Source organism: Anabas testudineus, chromosome 8 (assembly GCF_900324465.2).
Source record: "Anabas testudineus chromosome 8, fAnaTes1.2, whole genome shotgun sequence".
NCBI classification, from domain to species: Eukaryota; Metazoa; Chordata; class Actinopteri; order Anabantiformes; family Anabantidae; genus Anabas; species Anabas testudineus.
Window position 1 is genome coordinate 11,208,428 of NC_046617.1, and position 24,095 is coordinate 11,232,522.

A 24,095-nucleotide genomic window follows, 5' to 3' on the forward strand; every position below is an offset into this window, starting at 1 on the left:
TTATAACATACTGCTGACTGTGCGTGTACCTGTACAGCAGGACATCTCTAAATGAATGCACATATTGATGACAGTAAGATTAATGCTTTAACATGGGCACTGATTCAGTGTTAGTTTGGCTTAGGAGTAGGCTGCTCCCAGATGTAACATTAATAGTATCCATATGTTCACTATTTCAGTGTTCACTATCTCGTTTCATAAGAAAGTTTTGCACAATTGAAAATTGCGCTAGAAATGTAACTGTACTACCTAACAAAATGGCTGGAGCTGTATAAAGAAGGATTAGATAAGAGTTCTGCAGCCTATTTGATTTCCCTATCCTTCTCTTTTGTGTCCTAACCTTGGCTTGTAGTGAAAATGTAATATTTTATAAAAGAACCTTCTCGCCAGTTATTCCCGGGGATCCTGGTTCTCCCATGGGTCCTGACTGGCCCTTCAGTCCCTCAGGTCCATCCTCTCCACGAGCACCTGGAGCTCCATTATCACCCTATAGTGAAGAATGAGAATAGAAAAAGTGACAGATGTAGTGCCACTCAAACTGGAAATGACTCAGAGAAAATGATCCTGACATAATTTAGGGACACACTCACCCTGTCTCCTTTGATGCCCATGTCACCTTTGGATCCAGGAAAACCATCTTCACCCTATAATTCAGTGACGAGAAGTGTTATCTCATGAAAGCTCTTTATTAATAAATGGCACTATTTGTTTATAATTTGTCAAGTGTCCTTCCTCTTAGGTTGCAATCCACAGTTTGACAGCAAAGAATCACTTTCGCTCACCTTCTCTCCTTTGCTTCCCTTTAGACCCCTAATGCCATCTGCTCCCTGTAAAGTCGCAAAACACATTATAATTCTTAATTTCACGAGCACTAACATCACCGACAAGCCTACTCTAAACAAAAGACTCACATAGCCTGTGTTTGAAAAAACAATCCCATGTTAAAAACTCTGAAATGATTTATAAGTGTGTATTGATTTTCTCGTGACCTCACATTGCTCTGTTATTGAGCAGTTACTGACTTACGTTTGTGTCAAACTAATAATTGCCAACAAGGTCTGGCTTTCCCGTAAAGATGTTGAGGCAAACTACCAGATGAAATCGTATAAATGTGACAAAAACGAGCAACAAGGAAAACAACGTCATGACAATGTCGCTTCTTATTTCTCAGTTTTAAAAGCAAACTCAGTCAAATGGACTGCTCCATTTTTACACACACGGCTCTGCTCTATCTGACTCTGACATTTCTCCTCTCCATCAAATGTTCCTCGCTCTGTTGTTAGCAGTCCCCTTGAGAACTGAGGTGCTTTCCCTCCACCTGTCACCTGTCAGTCATAGACTCAAACAGCTTGTCAGTCACAAGCAGACATACATGCGGGATGAAATGTGCACAGGGGTAAATATCTCTGTGGACATTACCCGAGATCATGATGCATTTACGTCTCACCTTGACTCCGCGGGTCCCTGGGTATCCAACAGGTCCTTGGGCGCCTAGTAAACCCTACATGAAAAAAAAAAACAAAAAAGAACAGCAGTACCTTTAGCAAGCAACAGTCAAAAATGCATTTCTGTGACTATGTATCTATCAACATTGCACTATGCATCACTTGTCATGGTGATGACCACGTGCTGACTCTAATGAGCTATTGCGCTATCAAGATGATGACACTGATGGAAAACAATGGTTATCATAATTATAGTGTCTTATTAAATATAATGTGAATGAGTGCACAGTTGGAATAGATTGCAATAAAAAGTGAGTTACTGTAATTTTAATATCTTGTTACAACACTACAGCACACAAGCCTCAGTTACCCACTTGGATGCCTTTCTCTCCTGGGGGGCCTTCTCTCCCTGGGTGACCCTGAAGCAGGAAAACAGGAATAAAATTGACTTAGCAGCGCTGCAAATACATCATTGTTGTCTCACTCCTTGATTGAAAATTCTGAATGCAACTAACCAATGAAAATGAGAAAACCCCAGCGGCAGAGTGAAGCCCCATAAAAATATCATTGTGTCACAAAGCTTTGCAGAACAATACAAAGGACATTAAGTGAAATTCATTCAAATGTGCCTGCGTTCAATCTAAAATTAATTCCTGGAGATGAGAAAAGCCTCACTGTAAGAAAGTAAGTGGAATGATCAGCAATGAACTCTCATGCTAAAGTACAGTAAGGCATGAATATGTGTATGTTTACAGTGTGTGTGTTGCTGCTAATATATCCATTCATGTAGTTGTCCGACTGTTTGTACTTACGGGAGGGCCGTCAATGCCGGGCAATCCTTGCAGACCTTGTTTCCCCTGGGGACCCTGTATAGGACAGAGATGGATATAGATACTGGAGTTGAACTTGAGATATGATTTAGTACAACATCTCATCCCTAAGAGACCACATTTCCCATTTTGTTGCTCTTTTAACAAACATACTGTATTTACAGTATGACTACATTTACTTTTTATTCCTCTTATCAGTCTAGTCTCATGATGTGCACACACCAAGGCCATGCCTTTGTGTGTTCCTTGTGTATTGATTTCCTGTATAACCCTGTCTTGTCTGAATGGCAGCCAAAGTGGTTGGGCTGTTCCGTCCTGCTCAGCCGGTCTCCCTTGGGTTTGTGATGACAGGGGTCACAAGGTCACAGCTTTAATTCTGAAATTAAGTGACAGACATGCTACCTACCTTCTCTCCTGGCAATCCAATGGGACCCTGAGGACCAGGCAAGCCCTGAAGCAGAACAAAGCATCAATCAGGTTGAGTGTCACAAGACTAGAAAAAGGCTAGGAGTTGTTGTGGGGCGAAAACCTTGTATTTCCAACATATTTTGTTTACAAACTAATAAAAATAGCTTTGTATTTTCAATAAATTTGTGGCACTCATTTGGACTTTAAAGAGGTTTCACACTGTGTGCCTAACAGGACAGAGAATTACAGTATAAAAACCTGGAAGAGCAAACACAACTGAAGTAATAAATAAATAATTATGCAGGAGATGTTTATGCAACAAAAATTGTAAAAAGAAAAGAGTGTCCATGCAGTATATGAAGGAGAGCAACTGTGTTTGTGCAACTGCTTATAAGTGCTCGTGCATATTTAAATCAAGAATAAATGTATATGATCAGTAATGAGTAAATAAACTCTCATAGCGACAGGGAAGTTTTTTGTGCCAGCATATTACCTGTACTCCTGGATTTCCCTGTTGGCCAGGGGGCCCTATCTCTCCTGATGGACCCTGAAAACAAGAACACAACACTGGTAGGCACATCTTCACATGATCTTTCTCAGGTCATCATCACATGAACTGTTAACAGGTTCCTTAGGAGGCCAAACTCAGTCATTCTAGCTGTTATCCACATGCTATGGTTCAGTTTTATCACATACTATAGTCATCAGTGGTAGACAGACAGTGGAAGATCAGATGATGTGTTCATGCAAAGTAGCAAGACTAACCATGTTGCCCTTTGACCCTTGTACTCCATCAGTTCCACGAATACCCTGCACAGAGTAGAAAATATTGGATGAAATGTCAAAGTGTGATTGGAGAAAAGAGACAGTTCAGTAGCTTCAGTGTTTATAGTCAGTGGCATATTGATGATTCTCGCCGCTAGAGGACCTTTTATAGAGCTGAAGGGTCTGAATAGCTTTGATCTTGTAATCAAGGCGATGTTGACTTACCGGTTGGCCAGGTGGACCAGGTGGCCCCCTTGGCCCAACAAGACCCCGAGGACCCTAGAGACAAAACACAGCAAATAGTCAACAGCTAAACTGCATTCATGATGAGGCAGAGTGAGTGTGGAATACTAAATCCTCATCAGAACTAAAGGGGAGAGCGTGAAAAACAGGAAGAGACAGATCATATATTTCGGCGTGCGTGTGTGTGCGCGCATCTGGTTTTGTATGTGATACCCACAGAGACTGTGCTAGTCTGTGTCTGTGTGAGTGCGTTTGTGCACTCTGTTTTTGTCAGCCTCCTTCTTTGTAGGCTGGCCAAGCCACCTGTTCCAAAGCCACATCTGTGATCTCCTGGGAAGTGATTGATATGGAAATATAATCATTCAGGCCAGGATTTTATCTCTTCCCTCTCCGAATCTCTACCGTTCCTCTTTCCATCTCTCTTATCTTGTTCACCACCAACCAAATTTCTGTCTCGTGTTTGTCTCTCACTGTCTCACTCTTCCCATCGTTCCCCCCCTCTCTCTCTCTTAAGACAACTCTCCTATCCTGTTTCTTTGTACTTTAACACAGCGTTCCTAACATGTCTTATGGCACTCTATTTCTTTCTGCTCTGGGTGATCCATTTGGAAGGACAGAAGCCCGCTGAGCCCCAACCTCGCCTACTGAGAGAAAGATAGAGTGTGAGTCAAAACCAATCAACCGGTGTGCGCCACAGAGGTACACAGAAAAAAATGACAGTATTGTCAGCGGTGCTTTTAAGAGCTCAATGATCATTTCTCAATGACCCAAAGTTACTTCGCAGTTAACATCTCCATGACATAATGTTATGCCAGCATAATGTTCCACTTTGTATCTTTCTTTTTCTTTTTCTTTTTTTTTTTTTTGTTCAAGCAGCACTTTTTCTGTAACCTCTTTAATCTTATTGTTGGGATGAATACTGAATACTGTGACAGTATTACATTAATAAGCTTTGATCATCCTAGTGTTCTCTAGATACTATATATTGGAAAATATTTTTGCAGGGTTTCTACTGTACATTATGCATGTACAGTGTGACCAATGAATCACATTATTCTATTACATTGTAAGATTATGTAACTTCCGTAAGATGTTGGCCAAGACTTGTGCAAAAGCTTAAATGTGGTTGTGTCTTACAATACCCTCAGGGGTTGTTATGAAAGTCCTTGTTATTGTGACTCTGCACACATCTTTTTGTATTCATGTATTTCTGAGAACCCAAAGCACTTACTTGATGAATACACCCCCTACGTTATTTATTTAATAAAAATAAATAAGCATTTGAATAGAGTTCTGTCTATATATAATGAGGGATCATTACATCCTTCCAGGTGTGGTTACTCACAGGTTCGCCCGGTTGCCCTCTTGGCCCCACAGGTCCATCAGATCCCTAAAATAGGAAGAAAGGAAACAGATTCAACACATAAATCTCATGCACCTCTGCAAGTCAACCTCGAGCGTGGATACATTTATATCCCCACAGACATAATCCGTAAAAATAGCTCATTAAAGAAATTCACTCAACTATCTTCGAGCAAACACTAATAGACTGCTCTCTCAAACTTCACCACCAGCCTGCGTAGAGTGATACTATCTTGACAGAGCTTCTATCTTTTATATGCTTTCATATTTTCAATTCTATGCCAGGGATGCACAGCCTAGCTTTCATGTGTTGAACCCAGGCCAATGTAACAGAATTAAAAATTCAGGTGTTTATTACTTCATTTCAGTAAAGCCTGCTTTGATCTGTGCTGCTTTAAAGATCTAAATGGTTTGTAGTATTGATTTATTGACCTTTAAAGGACTTCCCTTTTAGTCTAGCGTGATGGAAAAAATAAGAAAAAACAAAGCACTGATGGCTTTGTTTGTTGCAAGTAAATTTTGGAAAGTGTGTGTTGTGCACTCACCTTTTCTCCTGGCTCTCCAACAGGCCCAGAAGGACCAGGCTTTCCTCTGTCCCCCTACAAGATAAAAGCATTAGCCACATGCCTCAAAATATTTAGGCCCAATCTGTTTATAGCAGAGCAGCGTCGAGCAGATGCTTTTCAGTGTACACTGTCATCATAGAAATCACAACAATCATCATGATCATAATATGCAAATAAACATCTGCCATATGATAAGCAAGCCATCCGTGCATGCAGTGTGAATGTGTCAGTTTTAAAATGACTAAATAAATACAGTGACAATGTCAAGTTACCAAATCCAACTCACTCTGTGTCCCTTGTTTCCTGGGAGACCTGGCAGACCATCAAAGCCCCTGTCACCCTGAGAAGTAATAGAGAAGCAAGTGCATTAAATCCTGTAACACACACACACACATACGGTAATGTGTAAACATTAGCCGAATTGTAGTGAAAATTTCCCCTGGCAGAATTTCCCATCTGCTGTGTGTCCTGGAGAGGGAGAGTTTCAGATTAGCTCTAGGTCTGCTAAAAATGCTGCTTCGACTGATAAAGACTCTGCTGTTCTGTCAGACTTCGGCATCGGGGGAACCTGATTTATTTACAAAGCTCTTTCTGAAGCTGTTAGGTATTGAGTTGCCCCTTTGTCAGTGTGTATAATAAGCAGTAGGCTGCTGGATACCTGAAGGCTTACACTTGCAAGTGGAGTTAGTTTGTTATCATACAAGACCTTGCTGTCTAAGCATGTATGAAGTCAATGACTCTTAACATCAACATCATTAAAATGGCAATGTAATGTTCACAAATATCAACCAAAAAATATGTTAAACACTTTGCTGAAACAAAAACATTAGATTATCACTACAGCAATGCAGTGCAGTAAGATCTCACACAGCTTACCTTAGAGCCAGTTTCTCCTGGAGTTCCACGACCTCCATCCACTCCTGAGCGTCCCTACAAGATACACTATACATTTTAAATAGGTCCTGCTTTACTGTATATCTAGTGCAACATGCTTTCCAACATGTGGAAACCTGCAATACTCAAATATGTAATATATAGATAAATAAATAAACTACACATGTCTCACCCTCTTTCCTAGTTTTCCATTTATTCCAGGAAGGCCTGGCAACCCACGTGGTCCCTACGTGAGGAAGGAAGAGAGCAAGACAAAAAAAAAAAAGAAAGAAATCAATAGTGCATCAAAAAAGTGAAGAAATAATGATGGGAACGAGCAGCAAGATGTCTGGTCTTACAGAAGGGCCACTTTCTCCTTGGTCTCCTTTGAGTCCCGTGGGACCAGTAACACCCTGTAATGTAAAACCAATAGGCCATTAAGGCATGACATTACATGCAGGAGCGATTCAACTCTTCTCTCAAATTGAACACCAAACAAGCAAATGAGAAAGAACAAAAACCATCTTGTAAATCTGTTCTTTTTTTTCAGAAATTAGAGCAGATTTCATCTGCAATTTAAACCTAGTGACCATGCATCATAATTAGGTTTGAGTGGAAAGGTGAGAATAGAGGTTGTGCCTTGTCAGCGAGAATGGGGAGATGAGGTTAAAGGTTGCAGGAGCCCTTGAGGTTAGGTGCACATTTGGTCAAGGTCAGAGAAATGCATTACCAGTGGGCCTGGTCGTCCTGTGAGGCCCATTGGACCTGGAGGTCCCTTCAATGACAGCTGTTAAGAAAAACCACAAGAGTGGTTCAGATACAGTATGTAGCACAAAGTCACAAGGTATCATTTGGCTTTTAATAAGCAAAGGCCTTCATTTAGCATATGATGACAACATTAGCAATCATATGACTATGAAGTACAGGTTTCTGTTGTACCTTGGCCTGTTGCAGGATTGCATGTGCCTGTGCTTCCTGGGGAGACACCACTGGTCCCTTCTGGGAATCACCTCCATACTGGAACTGGAGCCAGTGAAAAGGAGGAGTCAGTTCCCACTGCAGGATTCCCCAAATGTAATGAAGTTCAATCACACAGCCCCCCCTTGTGGTCATGCCACTTTACCACAGGGTCCAAGGTTTGCTCTGGATGTGTGTGTGTGTGTGTGTGTGTGTGCGCGCAAGAGCATGCATGAGTGTGCTTTAATGTCTTACAGGTAGCATCAACAGGGTTCCTGGAGGACCTGGAATCCCATCTACCCCAGCAAGACCAGGACGTCCTGGAGGACCCTGAAAAGAGAGGACAGGTAAAGATATAAGCTTTGATTAATGTGTGTGGGTGTGTCTGAGAAAGGGAAGGAGAGCGAGATAGAGTTTTAAAAGAAAGGGAAAACATGCCTGAAATCTAATCACTATAAAAGCAACCTTTGCTCTATTTCCACAGGGCAAACACACACACACACACACACACACACTTAATAAGTCACTTAATGTGGTGTTGAGTGTTGATCAGGCTACTGGTAAAATTATCAAACAAGTATTGATACTGATGAAATTGTCTGTAATCCATGCAGCAAGCTAATCTGTCACACCGGACATATTATATGACTAAAGGATGTTCCCATGAATTATCACATAATGTTAACTAATTATCATCAGTGGTGAACAGGTTACAAATGTGTTAGACAGTGTCATGTTGCAGCAGGAACAAAGTCAGATTAATTCTCATTCAACTGTGATTGGGTTTCATCGAACCCTTTGATATTTGGTAAATAAAGAGTGTGAATGTGGGTGCTAATGGGTGGGTGGGTGTTGTCTATCTCTATATGTCAGCCATGTGATAGACCAGTGACCTGTCCAGCGTGCACCCTGTCTCTTGCCTAATGACAGCTTTGGCTGACTCAAACTCCCCTGCAACCCTTAAGGGGACAAGTAGTTGAGAAAATGGGTGGATTGATGATTATTTATACAAATCCAAATTCTGCTATTATAGCATTAGATATATTATCATGCAATAAAGTTGTTCATTTTACTTTAGTGTAAAATTCAAGGGTATTTATATTTATGACTTTTCATGCTTTGCTTCAAAAATGTCTAAATTTGTTTATTCAGTACCTATTCACCATTGTTGCGTTGCTTCTGCTTTAATCTTAGGAAATTAAACAACTCACAACCTCAGAGTAAGGTTCCAAGGAAGTGTACTCACAACTAAACAAAGATAAAAGTCTGTGTGTTCCATGGTGATGAATCATGCACAAACACACATAATCATGCACACAAATACAAAATACGGAATTTAGGTCAAGCATGTGTGAGACAACATTCGTCTCTGAAGTCCAGTAGGTTCAGTTCAGGAAACCGGGACTTTGTGATTCCATTGACTTGTTTCCAACTGAGGTCACAGTAAAGCCCAAAGCTCAGTCCCTCATGTGAAGGGGCCAAACAGAGGTCAAACAAAACCACTGGATATTTAGCCAATCAGTCAAGAACAACACTCACCAATTCACCAGGATCCCCCCTGGGTCCTTGAGGGCCTGTTGGTCCAGGTGGGCCAGCAGACCCCTGTGAAGGAAACATTAACAACAATCTTACTTCTCTGTGAAATCATAAACTTCTTCTATCCCTGTATATGTATGTAAATTTGAAACAAAAACTCCATATCGTTCTGTGGTTAGAAACCCTGTCAAACAATCTTTCATAGAGTATCATCTTGCATTGCAACATAATAGGTGTAGGTTTATTTTGGGGGGTCCCTGTTTTTCTGAAAACATCACAGCTGCATCCTGATGACTAGAAGCCAACATTTTGCGCCTCATGTGGATTGTTTCTGTTTATCTTACATTATGATGTATCCTGCTACAATTATGGACACAACCATGACCATTTCAATTAGCTTCTATTTTCGGGCAGAGAATGGACTTACCTCTGGCCCTGGAAGACCTGGGGGTCCTTGCACTAATGTACCCTGGAAACAAGCGCAAATATAATGGAATATGCATTAGGAGACTATCAACATTCCCATGATCATAACTAAAGCTACCCTCACTATTCATTAAATGCCTCTAGCTGCTCACCGGTTCAATAATAGCCGGTTCTCCCTTCTGGCCTTTTTCTGCTCTGAGGCTAGCCTGAGGAGGGGAAACAGATGAATAGATGTGGATTGTTAGAAATCACTTGGCACAGGCAATTGAAGACATGACCCACTTGATGAATGAGATCACCTTGAGATTTACCTCTCCATCCCACGTCTCGGCTCTCTCCCGCTCTGCAAACTCATAGGCATCTTCATATATTTCATACTCCTCATACTCTGACCCTGTATCGTTCTTGTAATCCTCATATTCAAGAATCTGTTATGGAATGAAAACTCTATTAGTGACAGGTGTAGTGAATGCCAAAATAATATCGCCATGTTTTTCTGCTCAGGTGAAGGCATGTCTTGTATTTGCATTTAACCTACCTCATGTTCAGTAACATTTGGGCCCACCGTTACTGTGGAAACTGTGAGATCATCATAAAGGTCTTTGTAAAGGTCATCTCCATACTCCTCCACCACTGGCATCTCTACTGGCTTGTCCTCCTGCAAGCCAACACACACCCTTAAAGGAGGCATAGCAGAGACATGTCAGGGGACACTGAGTACTTCTCATTAGCACACAGTGCCTCCAAGTAAAAACACATTTTGCAATGTATGATTTGAATATGAATGCAAAACAAGTGTATATTATGGGAATGTGCTAGTTATCTGGAACACACTGTGACAGGTGTGCAGTTAATTACAGTGCTGGACTATAATTATCTGATGGACAACATGTGGCAGCATGGAATAGACTGCAACAGCTACAGCAAGAGCGTGAGCATATAAAGTAAGTTAACTTGGCCAATCAGCAAATAATAAATACCAACAAAAACATTCCTTGTTAAGGGCTGTTTGAAGTTAAAAATAACTTGGATTTAATAACAATAAATATATAATTATGGCACATTCATTATAACGAATTAGATCCTAAGTGAACTGGAAATTGATTATTTGTTCTGTAAGTCAACATAGCAGAGAAAATATTTACTGTAAGCATCATGTATACCGCTCTTTTCAGATATACAGTATGCACATACTAGTGTGTGTTCCACAAAAATAGACACACATAGACAAGATTGAGATGATTAAGATGGCTTGTTTGGGATGCATTCTCCATGGTTTATGGGAGGTGATGATTAGGATGGTGCCGGTTAGTGGTGGTGGTGAAAGCAACTGGAGAGTTAAGAGGTGCGCACTATGGTTAGAAGGTATTAGGGAAGTGACTGGTTAGAACTGCAAAAGGCAGCGAGGGGTGGGGGTGGAAGGCATCTACAGGTAAACTTTTCTACCTCCTCAGTAACCACAGATTCTGGCAATGCACTGGGTACCACAGTTGGGGTCTCGGTTGTGGAATCAAGTTCATGTGTGGGCATCTCTACGACGGTGTTGTCGGAGACTTCAGTGGGAATGAGAGTTTCTAGGGTGGTCTTAATTTCAGGCAGCCCTGTGGTCAGAAACGGTTCTTGGGACAGATACTCAGGTGGTGTTGTGGACACTCTCAGGAAGCCGTCCTCAAGAGCCTCCTCTTCATGCTTTTTCTTCCTGGATCCCTTCTTCCCCTTGCCTTTTCGTTTGCCTTTGCCTTTGCCTTTAGAGCCTTTATCCCTCTTCTTTTTGTTCTTTTTGTCTTTCTTGTCGCTATTGGAGACCTCCTTTGGCTCATCTGGCTGGTCACTTTGCATCAGTGAATTAGACTCAAGTTGGGTGTTCTTTTATGTAAATGCAAATGCAAGATGAGGGCACAGGTGAAAGATGGAGAAAAAACAAATACTGTTGTGAATGAAATACAATAAAGGTAATAGCCTGAAACAGGAAAGTAATGATGCATACTAGTAGAAGCCCTGTGACACCTTATAGAGTCAGACACCTACTGTGATTCTCAATGAGCTGGTAAAAAACTAAGGCAAACATGAAATGAAAAACAACAACTGAATGTAGAGTTGTTTCCTCTGAGTCAAAGCAGTAGGAATATTTGCTTGTGGGGTCAGGGGTCAACCTATCTGTGATTTTAATGCTAATTCTTCTCCTAATTCTTAGTGTGATCCTCCACACTAGTGTTCATTTCATGTCATTGGGAAAAATGGAAAATGATGCTTAAGGCTCAGTCTGTGAAATACACCAGTGATGGGAAGTAGGTCAGTGGGGTGACAGATGTTGACATCTTCTGGATTCTTGGACCTTATTGCTCAGCTGTAGTTCTATAAAAGCCAGCTGGAGGACTATCCCAGTGGCCTCACGCTAACAATAATAAACAATGCCTGGAGCTTTTTAAGTGGTAAACACACACACACACACACACATGCACTCAGAAGTATTCACACATGTAATACAAACAGATTTAAGTGGTCAGTTAAAACTGTATAGTCCTTTAAGCACAGCCACACACACACACACGGTTACAACTTTCTGCTTGTCTTCCTCTGGCTGCCTCCCTCCTCCTTATCTTTATCTTTTACACACCACCAAAGAAATGTATAGTAATTCATATCCATGATTGATTCATTTTTATACATGCCTCGAGGAGGGGAAGAGCTATTATATCATCTTTGAATTATAGGCTCCTGTCTGCGTGTGTGTGTGTGTGTGTGTGTGTGTGTGTGTATATGTGTGGAGGCGGAGGGGGAGGGGGGGTGTATGTCCCTTGCCAAAGGAACACCTGAGTTTAATAACGCTTCACTGCTGGCTGCATTTGAAAGAAGACAGTTCTACTTTGACTGATGACCTGTTCTATCTTAATCTCTCAAGTGTCTTTTTGCAAACACTCTGTACATTTACACTGTACTCAGACCTCAGAGTTGACATCTGCTTGTAAATTACACATCAAGAGTCTCTGAGAGACATTTCTAGTGCATCTTTGTGCTCCTTTGCTGTAAAGCGAAGGTTTCTGCAAGACCACTTCAGCAACCAGATGGACCTGGCATGAGTGCGAGATCCTAAATAAAACACAGGATCTCTACTAAAGTGATATGCAAAAACATGTGTGTTCAAGTAACAATATCAGCAACATCCTTCCAGTTTCCAAATTCAGGAGCATTGCCTCCTGTTGATGACTCCACTAACCTCCTGCAGTTTCAGGACTTGGCTGTTGTAAGGTAAAGGAGAGTCACAATCTGGGATGTAGTTTACACAGTAGTTAGCAGCGATGTGGGGGTCCTCCAGAATCAGCAGTTGCTGAATATCTCCCTGAAACACAACAGAAGCAGATGGGAAGACAAGGTCAGTAACATAAAGCACTGTAGCGGCTACTGTACAATGAAGAGACAAAAACATCTGAACATAAACTACAAGACCACAGACAATATCAGAACAACAGCTCAAGCTTGATTTAAAGCAAAGTAAATACAGTAGTATCATCAAACTGCCAGCACTGGTACAATTGCTGCTGACTATTGTTTCTGTGAGCTCCCCTAACTACAGGAGGCGACTGACTGTGTACACAAAACATTTAAATAGCTCTCTTTCACCCCCCCTGCTAAGACCTTTCACTTCCCATCCCATCCTGGAGACAGAGCCAGTGTGTGTACACAAACATAGCACTGTTAGACCTCGTAGCACTGATTAACACTGTTTTGGCCCAAACCACTTATGATCAGAGATTTTATAGATTGAATAATAAATAAAAAATATGTTTTAAAAGCAAAAATAACTGTTAGAGGTAGTGGTGATTCACTTAGATACGTGTCAGGAAGTTCAATACAAACAAAATGTAGAAAGCAGTGTTTGAGAAGGGTTAGATTACATTAACAATACAAATCTATATAACTAACAGACCAGTGCAAACATATTGGCAGGTCAAATGTAATCCAAGAACAGCTGGGCAGCTATTTGTGATAAATTTAGTCCGATTAACTGCTTGTTGTTGTAGTATTTATAGCCCCATTGTAATCTCTTTTATTAGGCTTTAGTGGGCAGAGGTGAAATAAATCTAAACATATCGCCTCTCTATTATCCAACGCTAGCGCATATATCTTCTAATACAGCTTATATCAGACTTCATCATCAGTGTATGCAAAGTCTGGATCACATACACAAACTATAAACCCAGCAATGACTTTTGAAACTTTTTATGCTTGACTACATCAAGCATTAAAAGAGTTGCTGTCCACATTTCCTTTGTCTTTCTATTTTGGACAAAATCCAGTGTCAAGCAAAGTAAATAATTGCACTCTAATGTGAGAGTGAGACTGAGAGAGAATGACAACAGGGAGTTGATGCAATCTAATCCAATCCAATCTCCATTTGAGATCTAAGGCAACATTTCACAAAGAAGCTTTCCTGTTTTTCTCTCCTCTAGAAAAACACAGCAGGTAAAGTGCTGCCTAAAATGATGTCTTCTCCACCGTTCTCCATTTAGGTTGGGGTAAGGGCATCTGCTCAAATTTCTGATCAACAAACATCATGCATGAAGTCACATGTGGCTATATTGGAAGAAGTACAACAGACGTTCAACATCTGACCAGCATCAAACTGTTAGTAATCACCATGAAAATATATTACTTAAACATGTCTTATTATTTAATGTGCCTCTCTGATTTGTGTGGTAAATTAATGGGGCTGCTGATCATTCAAATAAGGCTGGCCCTTAATGATATGCTTGACTAGTTGTGGTTTCAACATGCATGCATCAGTGAGTCAAAAACATTTCTTATTTCCAGTACCAATCGAAACATAAAGGACGTGAATTTCCCGACAAACAAACCCTGGACTGGATCTCATCTAGGCAGTGAATGTGTTGGAGGTACATTCACAAGTGCCAATAAGGAGCACAACCAGTCTTGTCGACAGTTTACTGTGTTACTGCAAACACAAGCCTAGTGCTGTGTTTAAAAAGTTGTTTAAAGGCAATCTGGAAGCAATGGAGACATTGGCAGACCATGGTCTCCAAGCGCTCATTTTTGAGCTCCCACACTGGGAGAACTGGGCCGGAACATTGCCCTCCTCCTCCAGAATTAGGGCCTGGGAACAGAGGCTCAGGGGTCAGCCTGCTAAACCTCTGCTCCCTTGATATTAACCTCACCCGAGGAATGCAGTACAACACTAATGCATACATATGCGGCTCCTATTTTATCATCAAGATTTAATAAAAAGTCTGTTTTATTTGATCAAAATAGACAAAACAAGATATAAAAAAAGTGAATGAACTGGACTAAAGGATGGATCTGATGAGCGGATAGTCTAATGGGTATTAGTCATCACCACAAATACTGCATCATCATCATCACAACTCTCCACATAAGATGATAAATAAGAGCATGGAAGTGTTTTTGGAGCATGGCCAATGATTAAATGGTCTCTATTGCTTCTGAAAAAGTAAATTTATAGAGCCCACAAGGAGACACATTTCTTAACTGAAGTGGGATATAAAGTAATTTAAAAATTGGAAAGCTTGTCAGTAGAGCGGAAAGAAATATGGGAGGAGCAACTGAGGTTAAGTTAGGGCAGAGGGAAAGTAAAGGAAGTTATTATGTGAACAAGGTTAGGGACATAGCCATTGACTATTCAGCCAAAACCCTAGGTAGTAAGTGTTCCTTTGTCAGGACCAGGGACATCTAGTTTTCTCTTGGTGAAGGAAAGACGGATGCAGTTTCTGGCTATTAGGTCATTAGGGAGCAATAACAACCCTCCCTCTGTACTTTCCTAAAGTTTAACTACAGTATGTTCCCTTTTGTAGACTACGTGGTATAACACTGATCGAAAAGGCTGTCGGGAAAATGGTCACGGCTATACCTTGTACCGCTGTCTTGCTTTCTCTTTTCTTTCTCACTCTACTGTTGAGCACACACAGAGCCTCAAGAACGTGACGGGGTAAGGGGCTTGAGACAATTTCTATTTCATGCTGTGGGGAGATTTAGAGTGGAGCCTCATTGGGAATGACAATGGAGTAGGGGTTGCACATTGCCATAGCAAGGACAGAGAATGACTTATGATGATAAGTTCCTGCAGTGAAAACAGATGAATTGTAATCACTCCCAGAATTTCTGTTGAATGATCTTTATTTTACAATGTATCAGTCAAGATACATTTGCAGACCCATATTTTATTGCATTGAGTGCACTTCAAAAAAGCAAAAAATCTGAATCTTCAGACAGAAGCAGCATACACTTGAATCTATAGTGATAAATATGAGGCCAACATCCGCGGCTACAAGGAGCAGCAGAAATACGACAAGGATGAGTCCTCGTCAGCACGACACATGACCAAACAGTCAAACATGTTTCTTAATACCCAAATGCACAGGTGGCCATTCAGACTCAACCCAGCACATCTATAGCCAACAGATTTATATAAATCTCAAATGTGTATTTTCTTGGCAAAGCAAATGAGGAGGAGGCTGGACATGTCTGAACAGTGCATTCACTTCTCCCTACATCCTCAAGAACACCTCTTTTTCGATACAAAGGAAGAAAATTATTTAAATAAGAGTTCAAAAGAGAACTGTTCATTATCTGTTTTAGGAAACAGATAATAAATCACAATGTCCCACCTCAAATACGTGTTCATCCAGCAGCCGTGTCCCAAACACAGTAACGCCCTCAGTGCTGACTACAGCATTGTCTCCCCGCAGCAGATCCAGGGTCTCCACCTTCTCACAGTCCACGTAGAGTGTCACAGACTTGTCCTGTACACTGTAGGCTATCCTGTGCCATCTGAAAGAACAAAGACAGACTGAGCATTAGTAGAAACTTTCAGGGAGTTATTGGAACAATGTAGTAGTGCAAGTATGTTTTTGAAAATAAGTCTGTTGCCCAGAAGAATAACTAACTAATGCAGATGATGAAGATAACGAAGATACTAATGAAGATTTTTTTATTCTTCTCACAAGTCAGACAAACCAGAAGTGTCTTTGAACTGTGAGGATTGATTTCTTGATTTACAAATCATTGCAAAAAGCGCTCCACAAGCATCTTATTCCCTTTAATATCGGTCAAGGTCAAGCAAACAGAGAGAAGTAACAATTAAAATGCTAGAAAAAAGAACATACTGCCTGACTGCTTGAGATGGCAAAACCTCTGAAAGTTATGCACGCACAGTTAACATATTATTACACATTACTTGTGGATGTGATATATTTAAGACAAAAACATCAGATACAATGTGCTGTCATAATCAATGAAAGGGCAAATGTATTCATATTTGGGATGATATAAAGTTTGAGGTGCACAAACTACCCACTTTCCATCAGCCAGGTTGACCTTCTTGAAAATTGGGTACATTTCTGGTGTGGGTTGCCCATGCTGGTCCTCATACAAGAAAACGGGCGAACGGCCCACCTCAAGCCCCAGCTGCTGCACCCCCTGGTCATCATACACTGAAAGCAGGAAGAACTGGGAGCCCTTTTTAGCTCTAACTGTAGTCATCAAGGAGAAATTCTCTGGAAATCTAGAGTCTGGATGAGGAGGAGAGGAGAGGAGAGGAGAGGAGAGGAGAGGAGAGGAGAGGAGAGGAGAGGAGAGGAGAGGAGAGGAGAGGAGAGGAGAGGAGAGGAGTGGAGTTGTTAAGTCAAGAGAAAGCACAGCAGGTAGGAGACATTTTTATAACATCCAGGAACCACCCGCTGCCAGTGAGACCTGAATAAAGATAATAATGATGAAATAAATTGCCCACGAAAGCATTGAGCACCCATGATAAAGTGTAAAGAGAGCTGAAAGACAGATTTCTTAGGGTTTTACTGAGACAAGAATCCATCAAAAGAAGTGACACATTTGTAAATTCTCCTTGATGGATGAGACTAGAGGCTATACAGTACAATATATGGTAGGTAAACAGTCCACTACCAGGGAAAAGCTGTTTGGTGGGAGCACTGAGCTGGATCTTTTTGTCTATCTTGTAGGCCAGATCTGTCTCCTCTATGCCCCTCCTGCTAGTGCAGAGGCCAGCCTCCAAGGACACCCCCTCCATGTTCTCTGACAGCTCCAGCACTCGTAGAACATCAATGGGATCAGCTGCAAATGGAAAGAAAGAAGAAATTAACCATCTGCACATAATTATAGAGAAGATAGAAATCTGCTCTCATGCTGACAGAATACATTTCCATGTTTCAAATAAGTTGATCTTCTGCTTTCTGTTTATCTGTTTCTAGCATTGTATGAATGATTAACGATTAAAATACTACTTGTAGGCTGAAGCTTGTGGCAGTTGGAGGCAGCGTGCTTTTAGTTCTGTCAGTCTCACAGTTCTGTTCTGCCAGTGTGACAGCACTTTGTTGTGTGGCTCAGCAAAGTGCTGGTTGTTACCGAGCTGAAGAGCTGGGTTTAGTGCGGCTGAAAGCTGGTCTTAAAGTGTGGAGGCTTCCTGCTTCCTAGGATTCGGAAGAGACAAGCTCCTCTGAGATGTGGCGGCAGGTGGCCAGGCTTCTGTGGCTGTTATTATAGGATAGGGGTGGTACCCAGCCTAACCTATAATCCTGCTGCAGCACACCTGACAGCTGACACCTGCACACTGCTCACCCTGCACCAGGGAACAACAATATATCTACACCGCATTCATCACAATTTAAACACTTCATTGGCATAAATAAGCACGTCAGTGATTCACATAGTCTCAATACTAAAATATCTATCCTGGCCATCAAATTTTGTATTAAACCTTCAAATTTCAAGCTACCAATGGCGTAACATTATTATTTTTTGAGCATATTACCTGTTTTCAGGTCTGTGTAATATCTGTAAATGACACAGAATAAGGTATACTGCTGTAACATTATCAAGCCTTTTTCTAATATTCTGATAAAAACACAAAACCAATTTCATTTTGTGTTGTACAAATATACAACATCCAATTATGCTTATTTGCGATGAGCTCAGCAACTACTGCCCCTTTAGATGTGAGATTTTTCCCAGTGGTAGGTCGCCCTCATTACAATGAGCTTATGCTTTATTTGCAGTCTGCTGGTCATGTTATTAGATGTTTTGTTGATAAAGTGCTGCTGCGAGCATTAGCTAGGATCAGAGCTTTGTGTGTAGATAGTCTCCCACCAGCTGCTAGAGAGAGCCTGTTCGGGGCAGCTCCGCACTTAGAATTCCAGGCATCTAAAGTGAGGATCCTAAACCCAAATTGCCTCCTCTAGCACTCGCCACTCACACAGAGCTCGCCTTTTATTCTCCTCGTTAATTAAACATGTGGAGAGAGTTTACCGTTACCCAGACATCGCTCGCAGAAAAACACTGTGTTACATTTTATGGCATTATTTATTTGCATTGCAAAGACCATTTATTCCAGGGAGCTTTGAGAGCTTGCTCTCGCAGTCCCCTAGCTTGGCAACAGGGTTGTAAATAATTAGGTTAAGCTGTGAATTACAGCCAGGTTCCCATGGAAAACATTAATTACAGATCTAAAGGTATTTAAGACCACAAGGCTTCATAGTCATGAACAAGTAATGTAAATTAAGTTGTTCTCATATAACAACAGAAACAATTGGCACAAATAATGTTGATGTTTTTTCAGGATGATTTTCAAACCTGTTCTTGCCATCATGGCAGAGGACCATGAAGTACACACACAGGAATAAGATAAGGCAATCAAAGATAAAGAGAATGGCATTGTTTTCAGTTCAGTATCTTGTATGTGCAAGTTTTATTCTTAACCTTAAATGTTTAAGTATACAGTGATTCTTTCAAGATTTTGAAGTGGTCTATGTATTTCTGTCTGATATGACCTGATAGTCAATAAAATAAAGCTAGCTAAATTTGAAATGTAAGTTGCATCAAATGCAATATACAAAATTAAGTCATTGTAGAGACGATGGGGTGTCAGTGTTTTTGTAGCTGACGGCTAAAAGGCCCTTTATTGTTTGCGAGAGTTTACTTTACATCATGTCTGGGTCCTAATCCTTAATGCTTGTATTTCATTCAACTGGTAGGAGTGTCTCTGTCTTTGTCTAATCCCAAAGCTCTTTGTAGTTCTGCTGTGGCCTTGTTTGATTCCTGACTCTATCTATCTGTCTATTTTTTGCTTGCACTCTCATGCAGAAGAAGAGAGGTCATAAGGTAGTTATATTTGGAACAGTCAACAACAACAATAGTCAATTGAAGCAACATGGTTTTAATTATATGGGATCTTTCTGTCAACCCATCCAAAACAGCACAGAACAGAATGGCCTAAAAACAAACTAACACAATTAACTCTTCAGCTGATTTTTTCAAGCAATCCAATGATGATAAATGCAGCCCATCAACTACATGTTAGAGTGACTCGCCCACTAGTTTTAGAGATAACTGTGTCTCAATTCTAAACATGTCCCAGCAAAGGGCTGACAGGAGACCATTGACCTCTGACACTCAAGACAACAGAGAACAGACAAAATGTGCAACAATGCCACAGGGAGAAATAGGAGACAAGAAGCAGAAATTCCTCTAAAAGAAGCTGCTTTTAAAGTGTCTGCAAAACGTGCAGAGAATAAAATCCCACATCCAGTTTGTTAAAAACAGTGGAGGGGTAAGTATTTTGGACTGTACTGCACTTCATTTTTCTAATTATACATGTTCTAGGACTACAGATTAAACTAATAATTTTGGCTAACTCTAGCATATTGCAGAAATGTAATGGATATACTTCAAAAATATCAAATAAGGTTGGTAAACGGATTCAAACGATGTGGGAAGAACCTGTCTTGGACTTATTATAACTGATTCTGAACTGCTGCAGTGACATCAAAAGCAAGCTGAATGCACTTTTTAAAATGGAATAGAAATCTGGGGAATATCCCTTTTACTATATTCATCTCTGACTCTGACCCTAGGCTAGTGGCAGGTGGCCATATGACATTTGGATGCATGCAGCAATCTATTAAAGAAAGTTATGTATTCCCTGCTATGGATCCATTTGTCACCTTGAGCTGTGCCAATTCTTGCATCCTCTTTATCTATCTATCCTGCAGCACTGACTGTCTGAGCAGGCTTTGCTTGCATCTCATTAGGCTTTGTGGTAATGATGTCCTTACATCACCTGTCAAATAATGTTTATTCTAAAGAAGCATAAGAAGAACACTTGGGACCCAGTGATTACTCTAGTCTTTGCTGCATGCAGTCCCCACCACTTAAAAATGTGGCTCAGCATGTTTGAAATATAGCATTGTAGAATCTCTAAAGACTGATGACTCCTTGTCACACTGAAATCACAGTACATGGAGCTGAAACATCCAGCAATTTCACAGACACCCAATTCTGCTGTAGCTAACACCCACTGTACAGCATGTAATTACTGTGCAGGTACACAATAATGCACATAAGCACATGGCACACTGATTTTCCATATAAAGCATCTCTCAAGCCTTCATTTTCTTGTTCTTATCATTGTCTCTAAGAGACACCCATGTCTGCCCAGTGACAGTGGCTCTATCCCCTGGAAATGTCCACCAAACAGTCAACATCTGTGCATCTTCTCTGTGACACTTGACACAATCTTTCCATGCCTCGCGGTCATAAAACTCAGCACCACTTCAGTCATACATGGACATAATGTGTTCTCTGTGTTTTCTAGTCAAATGTCTCCGAGGACATTCTCAATGACTCACACCACCTACATTCTCTGCTCAGCCTGAAAATACCAAATGCATTCACACAATGCTACACTGTCAAAAGCTGTTATGCCTGGGAACTGGGAAATTTAAACAAAAAATTAGGCCAAAAAGAAACGAGGCAATGAGAATTTCGCATAGCATCTTACACCACGCCCTGAGATGAGTGGAGGAAAAGAACTGACATTTGAACTCCAAATTACTGTTTGTAGATGTTTATACATCCTGTAATAAATACAATTATCAGATGAAACTACATGATAATGTAGCTGTCTTTGCTTTAATGGATCTCTTGTTCCTTTTAAAATCTTTGTTTATTGTTTATTTCACTCACCATAAAAACTGCAGCTAAGAGAGCATTTCTCCAGAAATGCTAGACCATTAAATATATTGGATAACTATTAAATAGATGGCAATTAACAATAAAATATTGAAGACAGATCCAGTGGAAGTGATCGAATAAAACCAGACACTAATTTTCTCAGACTCCATGAAGAACGGCCCTAATCTAATTAGCAGTGACTGAGTGTGACCTTTTGTCTGGGTCACTGCTGTGTGTGAACAAGAACACTATGAGGCAAGGAGAGCTAATACAGCCAAACAGTACTGATACACTGGCTGTACACACAGTCACACCGCAGCACTTTGGACCTCTGCCCTTTCTCTCTGAATCACTGTAACATTTTATTTGTCAGACATGTTGCTCTTTAACTTGTAAACAGAGGTTATTAAAAACTAGAAGTTGATTACAAGTATCCATGACAAAGGTACATTTGCTGTAATTCTTCAGACAGAGGCGTTTGTTGAACTGGAAACTGGGAGGCAGAGATATTTATCACCCTGATTGTGCTTTGCGGTTGGGTCTGTTTTCACTTATCACTGAGCAAGTCAAATTAGAGGTTGTGCAGATGACTGCTAGAAATATGATTTAATATTTTAACATTATAGACTGTGAAGTTGTGAATATTAGGATATCATAATAGGAGACAATAGAAGCCAGATAGTACTTAACATTTAGTATTTGATCCATTTTAAGCATTCAGCATGTAGCACAACTTATTTGTAATACCACATTATTAATACTTAAATTAGTATGCTCTCCAGCATGTGTAGACATGAGGTGATGCAAGACAACTTAAGACATGCAAACACACGTGGCTGATGGGAGAAATTCTGTGACACACAACACACACAAAAAAGGGCCCTAGACGTTACTGTTGAACTGCATGAGATGAGAAGAGAGGGCGAGACCTGACCTGACCAGCAACAAGAAATGCGTAGAAGAGACATTACATAGGAAGGGGCATAACAAACATTTCTTTATATCTGAATGACAACTATCAAATGGTTTAGCTTGTTCACAGTGCTCTGCTCAAGATGAGTCAGTGGTTGTGTCCTGTTGTTTACTGTAGGTTAATGCTCGCTGTCATTTGGTGCTGAAGCTGAAGCATTTTAGTGGAATCTGGTTACATAATTCTTTTCGGTTCACATCGGCACCACATTCTTCGAATCTCCACAGTTTGTTCTACTCGTGTTTGCTCGTAGCATGATTGGCTGACAGGCCAAATGCCGCTTGGCCCATGGAGAAAACACCTGCCCCTCAAGGCCCATGACTGGACAGGCAGTCCATACAAATACACATGGAAACACACACTTGTGCTTCTATATTCTCTGACCACAGTAAATCAATTCCCTTGCTATAATCTCCACTGCATGCCTAACCTTGGCCCCTAGACTAGCTGAACCCATTTTCTGACCACAAACTACTTTTACGAGTTGGAGAGGGGTTTGAAATTTACTGATGTTGGAAAATAATTTCTATTTGTTTTACATTTATGACATCCTCATAAATATGTGAGACATAACCACAACAAATACAAACCCAATTTCTTACACATGTACAGAAATACATTGCACTGTACAGCATACACACCTAGGGCACAATGGATTATATTAAGATGCAAGCATGAAAGCATACACATGACCAAGCCTGTTCAACCCCAAGCCTTCATTTATCCTCTCAGACATCATAACATTCAGGCAGCTATTATGGAGGGTAATATCAGACCTGCCAAAATGAAAGTATAACACTACAGCTACACACGTGTGTAATAAAGATATGTACACATGTTTTTCGTCCTCTGTCCTTCTGAGGAACATTTTCGACTATTTGAGGGCTTCTGCAGAACCGTCCCTTCTACGGCAGCAGCATAGTGTCTTTGTAAAGGAAGCTCGACAGGTTCAGAGAAGTTGAAATATGATCAGGATCACAATGTCACCAAGGGCCTCATATTCTCTTCTTACTACTGTGAGCCATACTGAGATGTGCATGTGATGGATGACTGTGATAAAACCTTTCTGGGGTTAATAAACTGGGATAAAGAGGAAGATGATATTGCAAAGAAGTCAGCTCATCTGATTTCTGCTTATTGTAATTCTGCAGGAACAATCTCCAAGTAGTCCAACAGAAAGATGCTTGAAGCATCCAGTGATCAGAAGCACAGCGCCATGGAAGCCTGGGGGAAGCGAGTTACTGAGTTTCTGGAAGCCAGATGTGCGTTGAATACTATAGATTTGCAAGCCAATGCCACGAAGTGTTTAAGCATCATTTCTACATATTAAAGACTTGGGGGAATTCTAAACAGATTGTCTCATCAAAAAGTCTTAGAAGCAGCTTGATATAATACTTGCAGCATCAGCAGCTAGAGACAGACATCAGCATCTCTGACACTTCTTATGTTTAATGTTGTCATTAGAGAAACACAAACTCACGTAACAGAAGAAGACACAAGATCTGTAACCAGGCATAAAAAAAATTCTTCTTTTCCCTATTCTCTAGCCTGCTAAATTCAGCTGCCTTTTTCATTTGTTTTCATTTGCCACTAATTTGTCGCTGGATCAAAGGCGAACACGGCTTGCCGTCCTCCTTTGGGAGTCTACTGCAAGATTGGCAAGGAGGCTGAATCAAACAGGACACAGTGAGGGGGCTGTATGCACGATTTCCCCTCTGTC

At 40.8% G+C, this 24,095-nt stretch overlaps 1 protein-coding gene across 3 annotated transcripts in view; it reads right to left on the bottom strand.

The window, feature by feature from the left end:
• col5a3a (collagen, type V, alpha 3a) overlaps nt 1-24,095 on the bottom strand; it is a 41,823-nt gene that overhangs the window by 15,793 nt on the left and 1,935 nt on the right. Inside the window, exons 2-30 of one of the 3 annotated variants that reach the window (XM_026360149.2) lie at nt 17,344-17,511; nt 16,742-16,955; nt 16,053-16,215; nt 12,629-12,751; nt 10,858-11,277; nt 9,950-10,069; nt 9,723-9,839; nt 9,564-9,617; nt 9,413-9,454; nt 8,989-9,051; nt 7,705-7,779; nt 7,432-7,515; nt 7,223-7,279; nt 6,852-6,905; nt 6,686-6,739; nt 6,496-6,549; nt 5,906-5,959; nt 5,599-5,652; nt 5,037-5,081; nt 3,674-3,727; nt 3,449-3,493; nt 3,177-3,230; nt 2,682-2,726; nt 2,258-2,311; nt 1,820-1,864; nt 1,448-1,501; nt 783-827; nt 591-644; nt 380-487 (exon numbers count right to left, since the gene is read on the bottom strand). In XM_026360149.2, the coding sequence (XP_026215934.1) occupies nt 380-487; nt 591-644; nt 783-827; nt 1,448-1,501; nt 1,820-1,864; nt 2,258-2,311; nt 2,682-2,726; nt 3,177-3,230; nt 3,449-3,493; nt 3,674-3,727; nt 5,037-5,081; nt 5,599-5,652; nt 5,906-5,959; nt 6,496-6,549; nt 6,686-6,739; nt 6,852-6,905; nt 7,223-7,279; nt 7,432-7,515; nt 7,705-7,779; nt 8,989-9,051; nt 9,413-9,454; nt 9,564-9,617; nt 9,723-9,839; nt 9,950-10,069; nt 10,858-11,277; nt 12,629-12,751; nt 16,053-16,215; nt 16,742-16,955; nt 17,344-17,511 (2,573 nt within the window). Of the gene's footprint in view, nt 1-379; nt 488-590; nt 645-782; nt 828-1,447; nt 1,502-1,819; nt 1,865-2,257; nt 2,312-2,681; nt 2,727-3,176; nt 3,231-3,448; nt 3,494-3,673; nt 3,728-5,036; nt 5,082-5,598; nt 5,653-5,905; nt 5,960-6,495; nt 6,550-6,685; nt 6,740-6,851; nt 6,906-7,222; nt 7,280-7,431; nt 7,516-7,704; nt 7,780-8,988; nt 9,052-9,412; nt 9,455-9,563; nt 9,618-9,710; nt 9,840-9,949; nt 10,070-10,857; nt 11,278-12,628; nt 12,752-16,052; nt 16,216-16,741; nt 16,956-17,343; nt 17,512-24,095 lie in introns of all 3 variants that reach the window. The other 2 variants (XM_026360141.2, XM_026360158.2) reach the window with 2 other exon arrangements.